The 23,491-nt window shown below is 45.7% G+C and overlaps 1 protein-coding gene across 1 annotated transcript in view; it reads right to left on the bottom strand.

The window, feature by feature from the left end:
* LOC101532801 (myosin-13) overlaps positions 1–22,786 on the bottom strand; it is a 45,214-nt gene extending 22,428 nt beyond the window's left edge. The window contains exons 1-19 of the mRNA XM_058676275.1: positions 22,575–22,786; positions 20,346–20,489; positions 20,101–20,257; positions 17,574–17,601; positions 17,374–17,485; positions 16,843–16,935; positions 14,891–14,954; positions 14,702–14,800; positions 14,483–14,586; positions 13,025–13,163; positions 10,425–10,543; positions 9,240–9,389; positions 8,905–9,075; positions 7,798–8,107; positions 6,008–6,075; positions 5,827–5,914; positions 3,450–3,567; positions 2,980–3,103; positions 1,349–1,485 (exon numbers count right to left, since the gene is read on the bottom strand). Of these exons, the coding sequence (XP_058532258.1) occupies positions 1,349–1,485; positions 2,980–3,103; positions 3,450–3,567; positions 5,827–5,914; positions 6,008–6,075; positions 7,798–8,107; positions 8,905–9,075; positions 9,240–9,389; positions 10,425–10,543; positions 13,025–13,163; positions 14,483–14,586; positions 14,702–14,800; positions 14,891–14,954; positions 16,843–16,935; positions 17,374–17,485; positions 17,574–17,601; positions 20,101–20,257; positions 20,346–20,489; positions 22,575–22,778 (2,429 nt within the window). The 5' untranslated portion in view covers positions 22,779–22,786. The remainder of the gene's footprint in view (positions 1–1,348; positions 1,486–2,979; positions 3,104–3,449; positions 3,568–5,826; positions 5,915–6,007; positions 6,076–7,797; positions 8,108–8,904; positions 9,076–9,239; positions 9,390–10,424; positions 10,544–13,024; positions 13,164–14,482; positions 14,587–14,701; positions 14,801–14,890; positions 14,955–16,842; positions 16,936–17,373; positions 17,486–17,573; positions 17,602–20,100; positions 20,258–20,345; positions 20,490–22,574) is intronic.
* Positions 22,787–23,491: the final 705 nt, after the last annotated feature.

The following is a 23,491-nucleotide window of genomic DNA, read 5'->3' as shown; positions in this document are numbered from 1 at the left end:
CATCCGTGAAGACTCGGGTTAGTAACGCACAGTGTGCGGCACAGCCCTTGGGTCCCAGGACCTCCCCGCCTCCCCCTAGGCGGGAAGGAGGTATGGTCCAGTTTGGCAGACCCTGTGAGTCCAGGGAAGGTCTGCAAACGAGGGACAAGGGTTGAGAGGTAAGAAAGAGATGGGGGACGGCTGGAGTCACCCACTCAGCCTGCTGCCCCTCCAGCACCTGGGGCTGGCAGTGACTGTTCTGGGGCTTTCTCCCACATTTGAATTTCTGATCTGCTCTTGCTCCAACTGCGTCCCAGTGTTCTGCCGTATGGATCCTCCTCCTGTTGGCAGGATGGGTGGGAAGCCAAGGCCAGGCCCCTCCATCTCCCAGCCCCTTGCCCTTGGAGCGTACATCTGTTTTCCTTCTTTCCATCTGCCTTCGTCCCCGCGCCACTGCCACTCTGTCCTGTGCCTTCCACAGCTTCATATTCACAAGGCTCACAGATATCTAAAAACACTGTTTCTTTTTTCCCCTCTTAAACTGGCCCTTCTTTGAGATTTCATGAAGATCTCATTTCTATGCAGGCTTCCATTTGCTTCCCTAAGCTGGTTGCCTGGGCGTTCCTCCCGACAGACCAGCAGCAACAGAGCTCTGCAGGGTGCAGGGACCAGGGAGAATGTCCTCTGGAAACACTCTCCTTGAACCCACGGCAGCATCATCAGCACTGCGGCTGCCTCTCAAACATTCCTCCCAGCCACGCCCTCCTCTGTCCATTAACCATGTCCGAATTCAAGGCCCCATTGTCTCTTGCTTGGATTCTGCCGTCCGTCTGGTCCACTCCCTTTGGCTCTTCAGCTGCACTGTCCCCCTCCACTGTCGAAGGGACCTGGCCCAGTGCCTCACTTTCTTGGGTGCCTTTCGTGGCTCCCCACTGCCCGAAGGACACAGCCTGGATTGTTGAACTTGATGCTTGCCTATCCCTGGCTCTAAGCTTCAATAACGTGGCTTGCTTGTCAGTCTCAATGAGACCATCCTTTCTCAAGCTTCTTCCAGAAAGTTCTTTTCTCTTGCTTACCCCCTCACACCTACCCCAACCCAGCCACCAGTGTGCAGGCTGATTGTACTCTTGTCAGTTCTGCATGGCCTTGAATAGGAGGCTAGAATTGCCCTCATCTTAGGCATTGAAGTCACCAGGCCACTGGCTACTTCCCACCCATGTTGGCTTCCAGCCTGCAGGGTTCGTTTCTCCACCCCAGGGCCAAGCACCGACTTTGTGACTTGGGAAATGCTGCTTAAATGGATATCCCAAGGCAACGGGCAGGAGGCGGCTATCGGCAGCTGAGTGGGGAAGGGCAAGGCCTGCGTCACCTCCTCTCCATCATCTTCTTGAACTCCACCCGCATCAAGTAGCCCCTGCACAAGGCCTGGGTACGCGTCATCAGAGTCACCAGCTTCTCATCTCTCATCTCCTCCAGAAGTCCCAAGAGCCCGGCTTTGAAAAACACCTGCAGGAAAAGGGAGAGCCCTGCTTTTGGTCCTCAGCAGGGGTTCAACTCAGGCCACTCACCAGAGCCTGCTTCAGCCCAGTCGCAACCCGGATCAGAGTGGGAGCTGGCAGCAGCTCAGCTTCCAAGGACCCTGCTCTCAGCGGCTCTGGTCTGCTCGGGAGCGCCCCCTGCTGGGCAGTGAGGTGGCCTGGTCTACAGGAGGCAGACACAGGTCAGAACCCAAGTCAGCTGCCGCGAAACTAAGCTGCGTGTGGATTCAGGCAGGTTCCAGGTGCATCAGCACACCGTCCGGGTCCTGCTCTGTTCACCTGGGAAAGCCAGTTCCGTCTGTGCTCAAGCTCCCCTCATCTGCAACCTGCTGGGGAGCGCCAGTCTGCTCCTGTGCAGCAGGTATGGGCGCTGTGTCTTTGTCCTCACTGTCCATCTGACCTTCATCACTGTCCTTGCCTTTCTGAAGCTGTCATCTCCTGACCCCCTCCACCCCGAGAACCTGATGAGATCAAGACCATAAAAAGTCTGCATGCCAAGTGGCATTAAATGATTTGTTTATTTTAGTGAAAACTTTTTTCTGAAATCCATACATAGCTATTTCTTTTAAAGTTTGTTTTTTAAAAGAAAACCACCGAGGTATGCAGATTTAATTACAAATTTAAATTCACTAGGTAGTGGTTATTGATTTTTGTATCCCTGTAGAAAAAGCATTCAGCAAATACGAACTTGTAATTATGGATCTAATTATGATACTTAGATTAAGCTATATACTGCTTGTAAGTACTGATGACAATCCCCTACTCATTAAATAAAGATAGCCAACATACAGTAGTATAAAGATTATAGCCTAATTCTTTGAAAAATTACATATTTTTGAAAACTTAGCAATCTTAATCATTGCCAAATTTATAAGTGTTGTTTGCATCGACTTACATCTTGTAAGTTGCTATTTCATAATATGCAGTGTCTGAGTTTTTGAAGACCACTTTTATGCCTGCATTTCCAACATTTCTGCAACAAAAGAGGCTGGCTTTTTTCCATATTATTTCTTTAGTTTCTTTTTTATCTCTGTATTTCTAAGGCATCTTCTGTAAGCCCTCCGAAGCACCCTGGCACATACAGAGGGCTTTCCAGGGCTGCTTCGCATGTGTTTGATGCATGGCAGCACTTGGCCTGGAGTTGGCTGCTCTCAACTCCTCCCTGTCCCTGGAGCTTGATCTGTGCTCTCTCCCTCCTCCCTCAGCTTCTTGCTCCTCCTAAAGCCCCTCCTCCCACCTCTCCCCGCAGACCAGAGCTTCCCCATGCTTTCTCTACAGGTTTCTAACCCGAACAGCTGGTCACCTACAGCCCGCGTGGAGCCAGCACTCTGCAGCTACACACACAGCTCCCTTTGCGCTGCTGCACCAAGGGGAGGTCACGTCGCCCTGCAGGGCAGACAGCTCTGCCCTTGAGCTGCCAACGAGCAGCCCAGGCTTGTGCAAGTGGCGAGGGACTTCTCACCTTGGTGTGGCCAAACTTGTACTGCTCTTGGTCCACATCGATAGAGCTGAGCAGCTTCTCAGACGCGTTCTTGCTGTCAATGAACTGCCCTTCTGGGATGGCACTGGCATTGAGAATCCGGTACCTGAAGAAAGAGGCCAGGATCTCCTGAGTGCCTTGAGCTCCCTGAGTGAGCCTGTGGCTGGCCTTCCAGAACTGCCCTTCTAGGCTTGCTCCAGCCTTAAGATATTGTACTGCAGGCCTGGGAGGGGAGGTCCTGGGGTTGATTCCAGCAGGAGGAAGAGCAGCGTTGGGGGAAGGACACTCACCGTTAAAATTTGGCTTTTAGAGAGAATGGCGGTTTTCTGTGATCTGCAAACAATGGTTCTCCCTCCACCCCACACAAAGTTTGGAGCCCATGCGTGCTGAAAACCACCATTTCCTAAAGAGTGCCCTCAGAGGGGGAGAGCTGCCAAGGTCTGGAAACCTACCGCTGTTTGAAGTCAGCATAGAGGATCCGGCTGGGGAAGCCTTTGCGGCAGATGCGGATGCCCTCCAGGACCCCGTTGCAGCGCAGTTGGTGCATGACCAAGAAGTGGTCCATCACACCTGGGGAGAGAATGTTCTGGAATCATGTCTGTGGCTTTTTCATTCTTTGTTTTTGAGGCTTTGGGACACCATAAGACACTCCAAGATACCCAGATTTGTGTGGAGAGAGTTTGAGTCAGCTCTGAGACGGAGGGGTTGGGATGGCCAGAATTTGCCCATAGGTCTCACAGATCTCACAGTAGCAATAATTCCATCAGACTCTAACACTTTATAACTGTGCAAATAAAAGCCAAAATATTGACATGTATTCTGTCCATGGCTCTTGACTCTGTGGCCAGACTCTAAGACTAAAGGACAAGGATGTATGACCTACAAGCTGTGCCTACAGTGGGAGATAGGAAACAAAAAAACGTAAGAAGGAGAGCTGGGGCTGGCCTTGAGGCCCAGTGGGTTAAGCTGCTGCCTCCAAAGTTGGTATCCCATATGAACAGCAGTTCGAGTCCCAGCTGCTCTACTTTCAATCTAGCTCTCTGCTAATGTGCCTGGAAAAGCAGCAGAAGATGGCCCAAGTGCTCGGGTTCCTGCCAACAATGTAGGAGATTGGTGCAGAGTTCTAGACTCCTGGTTTCTGCCTGGCTCAGGACTGTCCATTTGGGGTGTGAAGCAGAGGGTGGACAATCTCTTTCTCTCTGTGTCACTACCTTTCAGATAAGTGAAATACATCTTTAACCTAAAAAGGAGAGTTGTGGCAAGTGGCAGAGAAGTTTGAACACAGGGAAGCTGTTCAGCACCTGCTACAGGGAGCAGCAGGGAGACCTAAAACTTGGGTGGACAAGAGGAACCAAAGGGACAAGTGTTTGTAAGGAGGTACTGGCTTGGGTCAGGCACAGAACCAACTGGGCCTGGGAAAGCTCCCTTTTGGAACTATGATTCTCTAGTGAAGAAGTGGACAAAACCAAGGAGAAGATGCATCAGAAACTCTGCCAATTGCTGACCTGGAGTGACACTACCTCTCGTGAATTCTCAGATGACGATTCTGAGTGGTTCCAACCCCCTGTGCTGTGATGTTTACTGGTTACATGAACTTAAGACTTTTGAATCACAGTGTCTGCTTCATATGGCTGTCAGGAGGACTGAGTGAGTTAAGACAGGAAAGAGGTGTAAATAGCCCTGACACTGTGCACGGTCAAACAGCTGTTCTGTTGTTGTCATTGGGTGCTACCAGGCCTGGTAGACATATGGGAAGAAAGGCATGATTAACAGGACAATAGCCCCTCTTGTCTGGAGGAAAAGGTAGACTGTAGCTTGATGATGAGGAGACCAGACCTGCCACTACACCTTCTGCACTGTGCAGCCTGTTGGGAATAATGCTCACAAGGAGGCCAGACCTTCCTCATCCTCTCTTAGACTCCCATGCACTGGTGATGGTAGTGGTGGGGGACTGGGGATACAGAAGCCTAGAGGGGTACATGCCTTGCTCACAGGGGAGCTGCCACTCTGGGATGGGACTCCCTTCTTATGCAGGGCCCCCTCGTTCAGCTGGGTCTACAGCTTTCCCCACCAAGTCCAGGCTGAGATGCTCCTCAGCAGGTCCACAAAGAATCCTCCTTGGCCTCTAGAGCAACACATGGAACTTCCAAGGAGTTCCCTGAGCTATGCTCTATTCTCCTCAAGCCACAGCCATGGAAGTGTGTCTTTCCCATCACCTGCTTCCCCACTGTCCCTTCCATCCCAGTCTGTTCTGCTGTCCTGGACTTCATGAGCAATGGTGGTAATCACACTTTCTCTTTAACTTATACTTTGTGATTCTTTGACCCCTTGGGGTCTTGATGATTTAGGTGAGACTGCACCTTCCAGGGCTGGTTAATTCCTAATTATACTAGGTGATTTACAAGGATATCAGAGTCAAAGTCCTGATGTTACAATACCACCTGTGCCAGGCTGTCATGGGGCTGCTGTATCTGGGACCTACAGCTGCCTTTCCCCTGATCCCTGGGGACAGTTCTTACTCCTTCAAACCAGTCTGAAGCCTGTTTAAGTTAAGCAACTGCTTGTCCTGTCTCACCCATTGTTTCCCTTGTGATCTGCCCTCGGCTCCTAACCCAGCCCTTGTTCTTCCCCACATGTGTGAGCCTCCCTCTTGGGAACTGTGAGTGACAAACTACTTGATATCCACTGATCTGCTGGCCGCACGATACCTGGGAGCACTTGAAGGAGTGACAGAGTAGAATCCTCTACACACACACACACACACACACACACACACACAGAGTCTGGTATGTGTCCCAGGGAGTTCTGTTCTGGTTGATGGCAACTCACCCGGAGTCTTGGTCTCATTGGGAATCAGGCATCGCACAAAGTGGGGATGAGTGCTCCTCAGGTTGGTCATCAGCTTGTTTAAGTTTTCCTGTGACACAAACCGAAAAATGTGTGTTCATCTCAGCAGATGCCACACCCTGGAGCCAAAAGACAGCCGAACGTGAAGTTGCCCAATACGAACCCTGAACACGGCGGATACGGTCTGGAATGAGGAGCCCTTCTTCTTCCCACCCTTCTTGCTGCTGTCACCTGCAGACACAGAAGGGCACATCAGGGCAGTCCAGGGGATATGGAAGTGAGCTTGCTAAGCCATTGAAGAAATGGTTTCAAGCCTCAAATGGGAATTTTGGTTTCCTCTTGACATAGAGAATCGAGGTTTGGTTTGTTTTTGACACACCTCCAAAGAACCGAGATTTGAACGAGATGGAGGTGGTGTTTAAACGGGACTTGGACTTCACTGAGTGTGAAAGAGTGTCCATGCCTTTGCCAGACAGGAAGCCCAGTCGAGTCCCTGAAGAGACTAGGAAGATCCTCCTAAGGCTGTGGTTTCCCTAAAGTCTTAAAGCCCCTTTATCGTTGTCTTTAATGAAGAAACACTAGAAATTTTCAAGAATATTCTACATGTGATTTCTTTTGCTTGTCTTTTCTAAATGAGACTGTCCTACACTCGATCTTAGCCAAAAGGCTGAAAAGTGATAGACTGTTCTATTTGCGCTCTGAGTTTGCAGTCAGTGACAGTCTACTGTTTCTGAATGGCTCCACTGCAGACTTAGCCTCTGCCCCTTAACCAAGATTCAGCCTGGGGAAAAATGTTATGTTTCACTTTTCCCCAAGCATCCTTTTCTTCACCTCCCCTGAACTCTGAGTCTTGCAGAAATGCATGCTTGGGCACTTGACCAGATCTACGTCCACATGGGTTCTTACGTGAAAGTCATGGTGTTGCCTCTGCAGTGGTAACCTGATCAAACAGATCAGGTAGACAACGATGCTCACCATTTCAGTTGACATATGTCCTATTTATCACATTCCTCTAGTCACAGTCTATTAGACATTCACTTTTCAGAAAATTCAATTATCCCATGAATTATTGCATTAAAAGCATTAGTTTATTAAATGTATACATTTAAGTAATCCACAAATTTTAAAGTTTTTCTTTTTTTCTTTTTTTTTTTTTTTGGCTTTTTAAGCTTTAGCTGTCATGGGAAGCCACTTTGGGGAACAATTCAATGATTCCTCAAAAAGTTAAGCCTAGCTGCCACACGCTCTAGCAACTCCACTCCTAGGTATGTACCTAAGAGAAATGCCCATATATACCCACATGGGAGTTTGTATACAGATTTGTACAGCAATGTCACTAGCAATAACCAAAAAAATTGAGATAACCCAAATGTCCATCAAGTAGATAGAAAGTTGGCATATTCATACAGTAGTACTGTTTGCCTAGAGAAAGGAATGAAGTCATGGACAAATGTTGGAATTCTTGGCTTGAGTGAAAAAGTCACATAGTGTAGGACCTGATTTATAGGAAATGTCCAGAATTGGCAAATTCCTGGAGGCAGAAATCAGATTACTGGTTGCTCAGGGTTAGAGATAGGAGTGGGTAAGTGATTGTCCAAGGGTTTTAGGATGAAGGATATATTTTCAGATTGAATAATGATGATGATTATACAACACTGTGAAAACATAGTCCTTGAATTTTAAGGGTGGATTTCATTGTATGTGACTTATAGCTGCTTAAAGTCTAGTGGGCAATGCACTAGTGGCTGTTTTGTCCAGCCAGAGGTCCTGTTTGCCTCTGCTGAACTCAGTCTCTTAAGGAAGAGGAGGACAACAGAACATGCGGAAAGAGATGAACTGCTAAACCAAGATCAAGTTCAGCAAACTTTGTATTTGCTGACTCTTCATTAGCTGCCGTGGAACGTGGTAGCTACATAGGGCTTTTCACAAGAGGAATACAAAGTAGAATTTCACCTGTTTCTGCACCCGCATAGTTGGAGAAAAGGAAGGATAGCAGCTTCAGTGACGACTTCTGGTAGAGCCCGACCACGGTCTCGTTCAGGGGGTCCTTGTTCTTGTCCAGCCAGCCAGCGATGTTGTAGTCCACAGTGCCCGCATAGTGCACCAGCGAGAAGTGGGCCTCAGCCTTGCCTTTGACCACCTTAGGCTTCTGGAAGTTGGCAGACTTGCCCAGGTGTTGGTCGTACAGCTTGTTCTTGAAGGAGGTGTCTGTGGCCTTGGGGAACATGCACTCCTCTTCCAGGATGGAGAAGATGCCCATGGGCTGGAAGGAGGGTAAAGAGAACATGCATCTGCATTGAATAATAGGACATATCACTGGCACAACAGTCTGGCAAGCACAAGGAGAATTTCTTTGGTGTTATCACTCTGGCACCAAAATACTAGACTATATACCCTGGTTCGTGGTCTCTTTGGTGTGATGGAACAACAGTGCTAGGCATAGGCACGTGCTTAGTTAATATTTTGTTGAGAAAAAGAGTACAGAATGAAATTATATGTATATATACACAGAGCTCACTTTCAGCAATTGTGAACTTTACTTTTAAAGGTCTGGTTACATAGAGTACAGTCATAAACTAAAATGAGTCATTTTTAAAAAAAAAATCTGGATTTCTCCTAGCTACTTAGGAAGATAACAATATTCTTATTGCAAGATGACCAGTGCTTAAAATGTTACGCAATTCTGTTTTTTAGAAAGTTGATGTCTCTCTTGTTCTATAGTAACATGCTGCCAAGAAACCCTGGTCCTATCTACTTGGGATTTGGGGCAAAATCAAATAGATAAGAGAGGTCACAGTCTTTGTTGGGATTCCATTTGTCCTATTGGAGATAAGGACAAATATTATTCACTCATGCATTTCCTTAGCTGTCAGATTCTACAGATTCTGGGACTTTGCACAGGTTTATCCTCTCTGCACACAGGCATTCAGGTACCCACAGGCATCCAGCTGGGAAGAATGGAGTGAGGGGCATCATTCTATCAGTTGCGACAAGGCAAAACAACAAGGCGAGAGTCATAACCAAGAAGCAACCATCCCCTGGGCAACAAGAGTTCCCTACCTTCTCAATGAGCTCAATGCAGGCAGCCAGGTCCATGCCAAAGTCAATGAACTCCCACTCGATGCCTTCCTTCTTGTACTCCTCCTGCTCCAGCACGAACATGTGGTGGTTGAAAAACTGCTGCAGTTTCTCGTTGGTGAAGTTGATGCACAGCTGCTCCAGGCTGTTGAACTGAGGGTTTCAAACACCAGAGTGTGAGTTTGGAAAACCCATTGGTTATTTGGCAAAACAGAACTAATTAGGAGAATTTTGTCTTGTCTTCTCTCTCTCTCTCTCTCTCTCTCTCTCTCTCTCTCTCTCTCTCTCTCTTTTGGTTATTTACCCAAACAACTCACATCAAAGATCTCAAAGCCTGCAATGTCCAAGACCCCGATGAAGTACTGCCTGGGCTGCTTGGTGTCCAGCTGCTGGTTGATGCGGGTCACCATCCACAGGAACATCTTCTCGTAGACGGCTTTGGCCAGAGCGCCCACTGAGTTTGTCACCTTGAAGAAGGATCACCCACTCAAGCCTCAAACTCGTTTTTATGTTGTATGTGTAGAATTTGAAATATATAAAATTAGTGTCTTAAGGGTCAAAAGCAATTGGACACTGGCACGTTCACGTAATTTCACCAGTTATTAAGTGTGTTTTTAGGTCTTTGCCCAGTTCATGATATTTTTCCTTCTCTGAGAACTGTTTGATTTACAAAGACAGTTTTCAAATAGCATGATCATAACACATGGCTGGCTCCAGTCCCTGCCCACAGTTAACCAGGCACTAAATCAAGTTTTTTATTCATGCAGTCACTCTCCTCAGATTTCTGGAATTGGAATGGAAAGACACACAGTTTTAAGAAGCAAAGAGAGGAGCCCGTTGCTGTAGACTAGTGGCCAAAGTCTTCGCCTTGCACGCACCAGGATCCCATATGGGCACCTGTTCATATCCTGGTTGCTTTACTTCCCTTCCACCTCCCTGCTTATGCCCTGGGAAAGCAACAGAGGTTGGCCCATGGCCTTGAGACCCTGTAATTACACGGGAGACCCGGAAGAAGCTTCTTGTTCCTGGCTAAAGATTGGCTCAGCTCTGGATGTTGCGACCATTTGGGGAGCGTGCCAGCAGATGGAAGATCTCTCTCTCTCTCTGTAAATGTGACTTTCCAATAAATATAAATAAATATTTTTTAAAAAGAAAGAAAGACAGAGGAAGTAAATTCTGGAATGATGGGTTGGCTCTGGGCAGGAGGAGTAGAAGGGGCTTGTCTGCCTAGCAGGGACACGACAGAGAAGGAGGGAGATGGCAGCTATGGGGCATGAGCTGAGGAGCTCAAGTTGGCTCTTCATTTTCTAGCCCTGGCATTTAATGGGTATCCCTTGATTTGTGTTCCCTGAGTTGTTTAGGAGGACTAACAATTAATGACACATTTATAAGAACACCAGTTTCTTTTGCATTTTTTGAAAGCTAAAGTTAAACATATTTGAAAGATGATGATTAAATGAGAAAAATACCAGAATCTACAGCATTCAGAGCATCTTGGTTACCTGCTGGACATTTTGCCCTTTGGTGACATATTCATTCCCCACCTTCACCCTTGGACAGCACAGGCCTTTCAGCATTTCTGCAGAATTCAGACCCATCAGGTACCCAGCTTTGTCGGCCACTGGAGGAAGAAGAGAAGTGGTGTCACGCACAGACAACAGCTGCTGAGGTGTGCAGGCCTGGCTCCTCCCACAACAGTCCTCTATAATCCTTTTAAATGTTTATGTTCTCCTACAATAGGACACCTAGGGTCGTCTCATCAGGCTTTAATTCCATAGCTCGGGGGCCGTGGTTCTTAAGAACTTTCCATTTCCTTCCAGATACAACTTTAAGAAAATGATGTTTCTTGAGTCAATCCTTAAACTATCTATATTTCAGTTTCATAAAAGAGCTATTCATTAAAAATATGTTGGAGTCTGATAATACCATCAAAATGTTATATAAGCAAAGAAGGCTGCATCATCCTGATAGTGGAGTAGATACACAGCGTATCTTTCTAATTAATGCAGAACGTTGTGCTAATGGCTTGACCCCGCCTTCAAATGTTTGGAGATGGTTAAAAGCATGTGCGTGTGGAAATTTTATATTCTTCACCATCTGCAGTCTGCTCTGTGTGTCTGTGGGTTCTACATCTGTGGATCAGTTGAGCCAGACTGAAAATACCTGGGAGAAAAGTGCATCTGTACTGAACATATATCGACATTTTTCCTTGTTATTATTCCCTAAACAACACAGGTTCACAGCCATTTACATCTTGCATACTTTAAATATTACAAATAACCTGGAGATGATTTAAAGCACAGAGGGATGTGTGTGGATTCTATGCAAATACTGAACCATTTTAGGTAAGGTGCCTGAGTACTCACAGATTTTTGGTGTCTGTGGCCAGGGGTCCTGGGACCAATTCCCTGAGGGATGATCTGTACTTAGTTTCATGCAGTTCAGTGGACGTTTATTGACTTTGGGACTGGCCTGGCTGTGTGTGTGGAGCACACTGAGGAGTTAGAGAAATGCTCCTTCAGCCCAACGTTGTTTGGGTCCCTCTCTTTGTTCCTGGCTGGAGAGATGAGTTAATCACGGTCCAGGTCAATCTTTGTTAACTGCTTAGAAAGAGGTCAAATTCATGTTTTAAGTCTTTGCTCAAACTATCTCCTTCCTACTTTGTCCGTTTAGGTAGATGGTACCTGATTTTTGTATTTACTTTGAAAAGCTCAGCGATGATGCAGCCCTGCCTCCGTCCCATGATATGCCTGTTCATCCCACCCTGGGACCTCTGGCCTCTCGGTGGTTTCCAAGAGCTGTAGCCGAGGAGAGTGGGAAACTGCCCGGGGTTCACATTTATGCTTTTGCATTTGGGAGTTTCCATGTTGTTGTACTGACATGGGGGACAAGCTGCATTTCTCTCTGCTCCTTGGTCCCATCACATTCCTTCCTCTCTCCGTTGCTCGTGACATTTCTTATGCCAAGACCCACCTTCTCCCTGACAGCTTCCAAAATCCTATGCGTCCTTCAAAGTCCAAATCGGTGTCCTCTCTGATAGGAAGTCTTCTGCGATTGCCCCCAGAAAGAAATGATTCCTGCTCTGAACATTTGGGTCTTTCTCCTGATATTTAGCCATGACTGCTGTGATAAGCAGGATTCTAAACCTGCATGCCTCTGATGTACCTGCCTCGTATAACGTCCTTTTCCGAGTGCAGGTGAATCTGTGAGTACGACATAAAGAGGTCTCCAACCAGCCACTCTGCACTGCTAAACAGGAAGATCATCCCAGATAGCCCTAACCTAATCAACAGCACTGACAGGTGTTTGATAAGACCATACCTCCCTGACCTTTAATTTACAAATTATCATTTCCTTTTATCGTCTGCTAAAATGTACCGCTTCACATACTGGGAGCATAATTTAAAAGTAGAATCATTAGGGATGATTCACATTGCCAGCCATTTGCTAGGAGAAGTTTCAGGGTGTATAGTGAGAGTTAAGAGCTTAGATGAGTAGGATTTACTGGGGGCGGGGAGAGGATGAGTCCCTTTGCTGTTCAGCTCCACTTTTTCCCTCCACCCTATTTCTAGGCTTCTAGTGATGAGGTCGAGGGTGATGGGGTGGTCAACCAGGTGAGAGTCATGGGAAGATTTGTTCACTGGTCCCTAGTTCAGTGTCAGGTTCAGCAGATGTCAGGGAGGAAGAATACTTAGCCTCAACTTTATTAAAAGTTTCATTTTTTGTTACAGATTGTGAGTACAGTCAAGATTAATTACTTGCATTAATAATGATAGCCTGGAGATAAAATGGGGCTATTTTTCATAAAATTTCACTGTAAAAAATTAGGGAAAGTTTGATGGTGAGAAGGACAGAGTGGATGGTGCTGATTCATTTACCAGAATGAGGTCTTTTGTTCAAGGATTTTCCACCAGAGAAGTTCTTGGTCAAGTAACTGAAGTTCCTTTCCTAAGTGAGTGGATAGGCAATGTGCTTGAGACAACCCAAACACACACTTTTGGAAGAGCTCTTGAGGTGAAGGCGTATCTCATCTTACATGACTTCACCCACATGCAGGCAGGTGGAGAGTCAGCTCCCAAGCGCCCTTCCCAGAGGTGAGTACCTTCAGTACCGTCTGGCTCCGCCTGCTCCTCCCGCTGCTTCTGCTTGAACTTCATGTTCCCATAATGCATCACAGCTCCTGTCAGCTTGTAGATCCCAACTTTCTCCTCCGAGCTGAAGCCCAGGATGTCAATGGCATTCTGGGAAACAAAATTGGACATATAAATCTAAATACAGCTTTTTCCTGCTCACAAGACCTCAATTTTATGCCAAATAAATGGATGACAGATGGGTTGTGAAATTTCTTGGCCATGTTTGTGTCAGTGGGATGAAGGGAAAAATATGATTCATCCAATTTTATCCATCAGGTAAGAACTGAGTGTCCGCCTCTCCCACTTTACCCAGCTTTGGTGGGTCTCTTCTGCACAAGTGTACCGGGAGTCAGTGGGTGAGCCTGGGAGAAGCAAGTCTCCCAGGTAGGCACCAAGCGAAGGTGTCCAACAGCTCAAGAGTTTACCGCTGCCTCATAGAAATTCCAAGGCTGTTCCAAACTGATATATTACGCATGACGAAATTTAGAACTGGAAGTAAAGATCATGGACGATGCACTGTCATCTTTTCACATGAGACAGAGGCAAACTTTTGCAGCATCACTTCTCTGTTACAGGCCTTGAGTAGGTACCACCCACGTATCACCTAATTCAGTCTTCATGAGAGGCTTTCAGGTGCATAAGTTTATTTTTTTTTCCAAGTGAAGAACTAAGGTTCTATGAGAGTAAGCTGCTTGCCATGGCATACAATATACTCAGCGTTATTAGTGTTTACGCTATGTTTTTATTAGCATACTATATTATGCAGTATGATACTACACAATGAAATATCGGCATATTAATATACCAATACATATTTATATACTATTATAAATATATGAATATCATTGTATATTTGCAAATACATCATCATTTTATTAATACACTGTATCAACATTACTGGTTGTGTTTGGTAAGTAGCCTGTCACGGTGTGATCATTGTTCTGATTATTAACCCTACAGATCATCCCCAGCATCAAGGCTCCCATCCAACAGATGCCCGCAAGGGTGAGCCCAAGGTGACAAGTGGATGAAAAAGGCAGGGGCTGTTACAGAGATAGGGCTTTCCCCCCACCACCTTACACTTCCCCCCCATTTTCTAGAAGACCTGTAAGGTAGCTTTGTACCCAGAAAAGTTTCAACACTTGTACTATTAAAAACCTCACAAGTGCAAAGCCTTTTTCTACTGAAAATATTCCTGAAGATCTGCTTTGAAGAACCTTCTGGATTCTCATTCTGGACTCTTGTAAAGCAGTGCTGAGCGGAGGTGGGGGCAGTCTGTATTAATTCTCTGTGTTCTTCATGTCTGGGATCTCAGCTCTAACCATTTCACTCTTGCGGATCTCAGATTTCTCAGGAGTTCACTCAGCTGCCTTCACAGCTCACAAGCTCAACAGTTCTAGGTACCAACAAATAAGCAAAGCACTTACATCCGTGGCCAACAGTTCTTCACTATCATCAATGCTGGCTACTGTGACCTCTCCTTGGCTCACGAAGGGAAAGTCAAAGGGGTTGGTTGAAATCAGAAGTAGGTCTGCAGAACACAAAGAACCCTTTAACATCTCATGCACAACTTACTCCAGGGTTGTCCTCCTCTCCCTCCAATACCACTGAAACAGAAGGTTAGGAATGACATCTTGGGAATTTACCAATTAGTTCTGGCTTCTTGTTGGACATGATTTGATAAAAAATATGATAGCTCCTCTCACTGGATAACTGAAACGTCACTCTGGATTTTTCCAAGAGATCTAAGTGAAAAAAAAAATAGTGTGACTTCGGGTTCCTAAAAGAGACTTTTGTGGACAAAGACCAAGGTGTCTGTTGAGGGTTGGACTCACAGGTTTCGATGTCTGCCGAAGCCAGCTTTCCCGTGGCTCCAAAGTGAATCCGGATGAACTTTCCCTGTCCAATGGTACGTTGGCAAACACCACGGTTATTTCATATATACAGTTACATGGCTGGCTTCTGTCAGGTGCCACCATCAATGGGTGGCATGCACAAGTCAGGAGGGAAGTGAGGCAGAAGCGGAAACACTGTCCTCTTATTCCCATCATCTGGGTGAGCCCAGATCCGGGTAGTTCTGCCAGCACTTGGCCCTGTTCCTGTATCTCAGAGGATGCCTGCAGGTTCCCTCTCCAACTCTGCCTGGGCCTACTTCACTCTTGACTACTGCCTTGGTCTTCATCTAGCTGGCTTACAGGTGGACTTACAAACGTTCCAGCATAAAACGTCTTTGGATTAACAATCTGATTGCCCTGTTTGTTTTAGCACTTCTTTTCCTCTGGATTTTCTTTCTCAGATTTCTTGCCTCACTTTTACATATAACTCATTAGAAGCATCTCTAGCTTCTAGAACCAAGGTTCAAGTCCAGTACCCTGGTTGCCAAAGCAATCACTCGGGGTTTGGGCTGCTTCCTTTTTGGAGAGAGGTGAAATGGGGTGTGTGATTGTGTGTGTACTCTTATATTATCTGCTTAGTTGGTTCTATACCATTCTGGAAACAAACATGAGAGCAAAAACACTACCTTGTTTGTCTGCCCACAGAGTTTGGAATGTGACTGGTGCTCAGTAATATGCTCAGTAGTGCCTGAAAACAGCCTGCAAGGAAGCAGTGAAAAGATGGTGGAGATACATGTGAATTGGAGATATGTGTGAATTCTAAGTGCTGGATGTTCAGTATTTTTTGCCGTTTCCTGAAAGATGACAGGAAGCAATACCTTTAATTTAAAAATGCTTGAAGAATGGAAGGAAGGCAAAATAACTGGAATGATTGTGACTTCTGGGTCCGGATCAAGAGAAGAGGCCTGTGAACTAAGTAAATAGAAGTGTTTACAGGGTGCTTTCTGAAGGCATTGTCTGTCATGCTTGTGTGAGCACAAAAAAACTAACCTGGCCCAACCATGTGTGGAATATCTCTGGCATGTAACACATATGCAGGTTCCCCTTAAGGAAGAGGAGCTTCACTGGGGAAAAGACACGTGCAAATTGATAAGATATAGGGTGCAAAGGGCATATCCCGGAATGGAAATTCAGAACCATGGCAGTTGATGAACGCATATACCTTCTCATCAACAGTTATTTTCTTTTTGAGGAATGATGAGAAAATGTGAATTGAGATACCTGGCCAGTGAGATGTATGGAGTTAGGATATATTTTTGCAACTGCAGGCAAAAATGAGGGCTTTATCTCTTAGTTCCTACCCTATTAAACATTATTATCTAGAAGACTATTAATTAGAAGGCTGGATGTTATTTATTTGCCAGTGTGGAAGTAAGTAGCTCTTTGGTGGAACTAATCTTAAATTCAATATGAAAGGATAGGACAGGCTATACCCTTCAACATCTTCAGTATCAACTTGCTCCTTTTCTTGTTATTTGTTTTGTTTTTAACTCCTCTGCTTTCGCTCATTTTGCCTAGTCCCAATGCTTCCTAACCTGGAGGCCGTTAAGTGCGCTCAATTCATTCGCATGAATCTCTGTGTGGCTAAGATAATGGGTATTGTTCAGTGGACTTTTACATTTTCAAAGGTTTCCACAGAGACCAGTGCTAGCATGCAGGAACTGCCTTCTAGCTGTGCACTTGGAAACACTGTGATGACTTCAGGATGCTGCAAGGTGATGCTGACTTGTCAGGGAAGTGCAGCAAAGTCCTCCCTCTGTCAGGATTAAGCCAACTTGCTCTCTAAATTATTTTAAACTATCCCAGCTGGGTAGACTGATCTGTGTCTAGTTCAGTTTCTTATGCGGTATTTGAGTGAAGGACGGGGAGAAGAAAACTGGACTGATCCTTACGAATCTTGAAGAGTTGTCGTTCCTCACGGTCTTGGCATTCCCAAAGGCCTCTAGGAGGGGGTTGGCCTGGATGATCTGATCCTCCAGAGTTCCCTAATAGGAACCAGCAGAAGAAAATGTGAAAGAGAGGTCTCACAAGAGACCCGCGGAATCAAAACTTCTCAGACTGGTTAGTTGGCAGTTCAGCAGCTGTGGGCTTACTGCTGGCATCTGAAGGGGGTGGTAGGGTCTGACACTAACTCTAGGTAGATGGTGTCAGAATGCAATAGAATTGTACAACCTCTGACCGGTGTCTGCAGAGAATACAAGAATAACTTAGGTATGAAACCCATACATTTGGTATCAAAATTGTTCTGTGTGAGCAGACACACACACAGAGAGAGAGAGAGAGAGAGAGAGAGAGAGAGAGAGAGAGAGAGAGAGAGAGGTTTTCCCTCTGTCTGTTGGGCACATGCCTACACGCCCTTGGTGATCCCCCTCGTTCTCAGTTATGCTCGTTCTGGTAACCCCTTTGTGCACACCGCTGCCCACCTGCATTTTGCCTGGCTGCTGTTCCTTCTTCTTGTCCCCAGTGACTGCAATTGTTGCAAAGTACTGGATGACACGCTTGGTGTTCACGGTCTTCCCAGCCCCGGATTCTCCGCTGTCAATTTGAAAGGCAATTGGGGGTCAAGGAACAAGGAGAGGACATGACTGGCTGCTGAGTAATTGTGCACACCTGGGTTACTCACGTGATCAGGATGGATTGGTTGTCTCGATCTGGAAACACAGAGGGAAGCAAGACAAAATCAATCAACAGCAGATAGAACATAAGGAACAGGGCGACAATGGTTTCAGGGCACAGGCTTTAGTTGTGATTTGGGCAATATCTAATCTTTGGGACAATTTTTGGAAATTGTCCAAATGTGCAATGTGTAGCAATAGGCAGCCTAGGAGGTGACAGTGACCTTAATAGTGCAACAATCATTCATGCTCAAAAATCTTTTACTCCTCAGGACCACTTTCTTGTCTCCCTTTTTAGCAAAGAAAGCCAGTATCACTTCCAGTACTTGTAGGTCTAATTTCTAATTAGAAATTATGGGGAGGAAGGGGCGGGACTGTGGCACAGCGAATTAAGCTGCCACTCGCAACGCTGACATCTCATACCAGAATGCCAGTCTGAGTTCTGGATACTCTTTTTCTAATCAAGCTCCTTGTTAATGTGCCTGGGAAGGCAATGGAAGATGAGCCAAGTGTTTGGGTCCCCGACACCACACAGTCCTAACTGCCGTGGGAGTTTGGGGGAGTGAATCCCTGGATGCAAGATCACCCTTTCCCCTGTCTCTTTCTTTGAAAAATAGACTGTTAATGCATTTTTCCTTTATTTATTTACTATTATTATTTGTTATGTTTGCTCTTTTATTTCATTTACCTTCTACTTGTGGAAAATGATACTGGCCTTCCAGTCATAATGTTGTACAGATTGAGTTGTGTCCTTTTACAATTCATATATTGAAGTCTGAACCCTCAGTACCGTCACGTGTCTCCTTATTTGGAATTTACATGTAAGCCAGATGCAGGTGCAGGTGTGTAAGTAAGATGCAGCTAAGTTGTGGTCTGACTGCAGTAGGATGGGCCCCTAACCAATGTGACTACTATCCTAAAAGACACAGAGAGCCGAGGATGGACATTTCGTGTAAGTTAAGATGCCATTTGAAACATCCACATTATGTCGGGGTCAAGCCCCAACTCCGCTTACAGTTCTAACAGTCTACTAAAGAACTCTCTGGAAGGCAGCAGATAATGGCTCAGGTGGTTAAGTCCCTGCCACCCACATGGAAGACTTAGACTGATCTTGTAAGGCTCTTGGCTCTAGCCCACTCCATGCATTGTGGCATTTGGAAAGTGAACCAGAGTATGAAAGAACTGCCTATCTTTTTTTTTTTTACATTGATTTATTTTTAGTTGAAAGGCAGATTTTTACAAAGAGAGATACTGAGAGAGGTCTTTCACCTACTGTTTTACGTCCCAAATTCCTGTGACAGCCAAGAGTTGAGCTGACTAAAAGCTGGGAGCCAGGAGCTTCTTCCGGATCTCCCAGACGGGTGCAGGGTCCCAAGGCTCTGGGATGTCCTACACTGCTTTTATAGGCCACAGGCAGGGAGTTAGATGGGAAGTGGAACAGCTGGGACACAAACCAATGCCCTTGTAGGATGCTAGTGCTTGCAGACAGAGGACTAGCATGCTACACCATTATGCTGGATCCCTGCCTATCATTCTCTCTCTCGCTTTCTCTCTGTCTCCTTCTTTCTCTTCACTACAAATGAAATGAATTTTAAACATGGAAAACTGGGGCACAGACTTGCACATAGGAGGAGTGTTGTGTGGAAACAAAGGGAGAGATTGGGGGAGGCCTCCACAAGCTAAGCAAAGCCAAAGGCAGCCAGGAAAGAGCAGAAGCCCAGGATGAGGGCTGGAGCACATTTTCCCTCACAGCCCTCAGGAGGTGGGTGCAGCGCTGCCCACACCCTGGTTGCAGACTACCAGCCAACATGTTTCTGTTGTTCACCCAGTCCTTGGCACTTCGCTGCTGCAGCAAAGCAACTGAGGTGAAGAGCAACACTCATTGCCTCCATTAAAACTTCAACTTCAGCCAATTTAAAGAAACACGTTAAATTTTCAAATTTGGTGAAGATCATGGACTTTAAAGAGAAATGACTGGAGGCAGAAAACATTATTTTGGTTGATTTCTAAACATTCTTGGACCTCAAATGCCCTCTTCTACTGCTTCTGTCCATGCCTAGTCTAAACAGGTGATCAGGTGAAAGCTGAAGAGATAGATGCGATATTAAGAACATGGCATAACAGAATTACCATATCCATATTTCTGGTGTTATCTTGGACATGTGGGAAGGGGAAGAAGGAAGTGGGGATTGGTGGGAAACAGGAAATGTGATCTGGCCATAACCATTGCCCCTAGTCTGCCTTCTAGTCTGCCTTCTCTAAGTGCCTACTCATGTAGCTTCCCTTCGAGGATGCCCATATGATGGCTTCTCTGGCGGTAGGGACAGGGTAGCTCACCAGAGCAGCATGAACTTAGTATGGTTTCAACCAGGTCCACTGTCTCTGCTATGCGCTGTGACTGGCAGTAGAAGATGCTGCATCCTGGCTTTTCCTTCCCATTCCATTAGCTTCAAGGTTGAACAAGGCCTGGCAGGGTCTTGAGTAATTAACTAAAAGCTACTCCAAAGAAACCAAGAATCAGCAGAAATCACTCACCAGTCAGCATGAACTGATAGGCGTTGTCAGAGATGGAGAAGATGTGGGGCGGGGCCTCCTGGCGCTTTTTGCCTCGGTAGGCCGTCACCACCTCAGGGTTGTACACTGGCAGCCACTTGTAGGGGTTGACGGTGACACAGAAGAGTCCTGAGTAGGTCTGGGGGAAACCAGAACATTCAATGCATGCACCGTGCTTTTATTCAGAGAAATAAATGGGATAAAAAGAGAAGTTTGTTGGCACTCACGTAGATCATCCAGGCTGCATAACGCTCTTTGAGGTTATACAGCACAGCGGGCTCATGCAGGTGGGTCATCATGGCCATGTCCTCGATCTTGTCAAACTTCGGAGGGTTCATGGGGAACACCTGATCACTGTTCAGAGTGAGCGTCTGGGTGGAGAGAACGAGCAGTCAGCGAAGGGGAGAGAGGGTGACTCTCACATGCTCTACTAGAGTACTGGAAGTTGTGAGATACTGGGGTGCAATTACTCCAGCTTTACTTTTTTTACTTTTATGAGCTAGTTTCATGTCCAGAGATGACCCATTGGTAACTGGCCTTGACTAATCTGGCTCTGGTCAAATTGTATGAGAGGACTTTTAAAAGGTCATGGAAAAGGGAACTAAAAACTAAGTTTTTATTTTGGTGCAAAAAATTAAATTTCATGTGTATTGCTTTCACTCTCATCTTTTTACAAAGATTTATATATATATATATATTTGAAAGATGGACAGACAGAAAATGAGAGGCAAGGACACAGAAAGAAAGATCTATCTGCTGAATCAGTCCCCAAATCCCTGCAATAGCCAGGAATGAACTCCAGCCTGAAAGCAGGAGTCAAAAACTATCCGGGCCTCCCACATGGATGACAGAGACCCAAGCACTGGCCCATCATCTAATGCCTCCCAGGTACACCATCTAAAAAGCTATATTGGAAATGTGGAGCAGCCAGAACTCAAACCAGACACCCAATATGGGATGTGACTGTGCCAAGGGGAGGCTTAACCCACTGCACCGTACTGCTTACCCCATGATCCTTTGGAAGACCCTCCATGTAACCAATTGCTTCTGTTGGCCCCAAGGTGCCTTGAGTGAAGCAACCAGACAAAATCTGGAAGGTTGGAAAGTGCTACACCAACCTGTTCTGGCCATTTACATTTCAACACTACTGCTTAAATGCATTCCGTTGTCTAGAATGTCTTCACTGAAATAATTCTAGAAACTTTCAAGGTCAACTCAACACCACCTCTTCTATGATCTGTTTTCCCTCTCCTTTGGGTCTTCCAGGCCCTCACAATTCCTTGCACATCTGCTCTAACAGGCTACTTGCATTTGCATCACAGTTCACAGCTATATAGTAGTTTGAGATTCTGATTGAATTTTTCCTCTCTGTATTCTTGTCTTTCTCTCTCTTTCAAGTGTATAGCTGACTCTGCACACCACAGAAGACTGGGCAATGCAGAGAAAGAAATTTATATCTTTCTGGGTTTTGTTTTCCAAGAATCCAAGTCTTAGAAGAGCTGTGTGAGTTTTGCAAAGCAGAAGCTGTGCTGGGCTCCACCCAAGGACGAGAAACCCCTCCATCCCACTATGCTGGATTAAAAATACCCACGGTAGCCAAAAGAAGGCTGGGAAAAAATCGCTTATCCTGAACCTTTAGGGTACGGGATTTGTTTCTTAATAGAGTCTTCAGAGAGACACTGAAAATCCACTGTGCAAGAGATTCTGAAAATACAGTACAACTCTGAGATAGAGGAAATCCAAGAGCAGTTAAAGAAAATAAAAATCATCCTGTTGAAAAAGGGACTGATGGTAGAGGTTAAAGCTCAATGATATTTGTAAAAATTAGGGGCAAGATCTGTTTCCTACGCCTGAGTATGTGAACTGAGATCCATGTCTGTAATATCCACTTTGATTGCTACACACTGATTGGTCATCCTTGGGAAAGCAGCTACTTATGTGTGACTGGGTTTCACAAAATTTGCAGAAAATGAAACTAATGGATAACATATACCGTCCCTAAACTTTCTGCAGCCACTCTTATTGCACAATGACTTTGACCAACACCTGGGGATTACTAGTAGATACTGAAGAACACTCTAATTTTCCACATTAAATTAGGTGATGCTCCTCTTAGAGAGTCCTTTGTGGTTCAGAGAGCTATGTTTGCTTGGTCTATTCAGCAGGAGACAACATCTGTCTCTCTTTAACACAACAACCTCTTCCACCATCACTTTCCACTTTCCAACAAAGCAAATGCCACAAACCCCTCACAGCTAAGTCTCTGAAGAAAAAAAGAGATAGAAACAAGTGTGTGTCCAATAGCACCTTTGCCTGGTTGTTTCGTCATAGGATGTATCAGTAGAAGCTGTGCTCCGTATTTGATCCTTACAGACTGGCACTTGATGTCCACTATCCTCTTGCAAAGAAAAAAGAGGACACCTGTGTGGTCAAACATACCTGAGACCAATGCTTACCCGGTCATCCAGGGTTTTGACGATGACCTTGTCATTTTCCCTGCTCTGGATCATGCCTTTCACATACATTTCTTTCTCATCCACTGCAAAGCAGGCTTTCTTGGAGTCAAAAGGGCGATTCTGATCCTCGATCCTCTCCTTCTCTGGTTTCCGGAGGTAGGGAGCTGCTTCTCCAAAAATGGCCATCTCTGCATCGGAGCTCATGACTGCAGGAGGCTAGAAAGATTCAGGAGACCTGCTGAGTATTGCACTTGGTAGCCCTGAATTTTCAAGGCCCCACCTGTTACTGCCATTCAACGAGGGGTCAGAGAGGAAGGCTCCTAGGATGAACCTGGGCCCTGAGGATCTAAGACCAGGTCTAGGAGCTTAGAGTGGGTTATTTTCTTCTCTGAGTGACAGATTTGGGAACGTATCAGTTCAGTGACTGGAATGCCTATCATTTCTAGAGAAATTCCAGGTAGCTCAGTGAAAAGTCAGTAACTTGACTGTAAAGATTTGTCAATAAGGTGAGAGGAGGCAAGATGACCCAATGCAGTGGTCCCAATATGTAGTAAGACCAGATCCCCTGAAGGGCTTGCTAATATACTGATTACTTCATTTCATTCCCAGGGTTTCTGATTTGGTAGGTCTTGGGTGGAACTTGAAAAATTAGCATTTCTGGCCAACTCTTGGATGATGTGATGCTACTGTTCCAGGGATCATACTCTCAGAACTGCTGGAGTCATGCTTTTTTCTTCTGAGTATGGGTCTTGAACTGTCACATCGATATCACCCAGGAGTCTGTTAGACAATGCAGAATCTCAGATCTACTCCAGATTATTTATTCAGAACCTGCCTCTTAATATTTCCAGGAGGGTGTGTGCATATCAAAGTGAGAAGTGTCTGTGCAGTGCTTCCCAAACTTCTACTTGTGTATA

This window comes from Ochotona princeps, chromosome 17 (genome assembly GCF_030435755.1).
Source record: "Ochotona princeps isolate mOchPri1 chromosome 17, mOchPri1.hap1, whole genome shotgun sequence".
NCBI lineage: Eukaryota > Metazoa > Chordata > Mammalia > Lagomorpha > Ochotonidae > Ochotona > Ochotona princeps.
The sequence above is the reverse complement of the archived record's forward strand: the minus strand, read 5'-3'. Positions and strand labels throughout refer to the sequence as shown.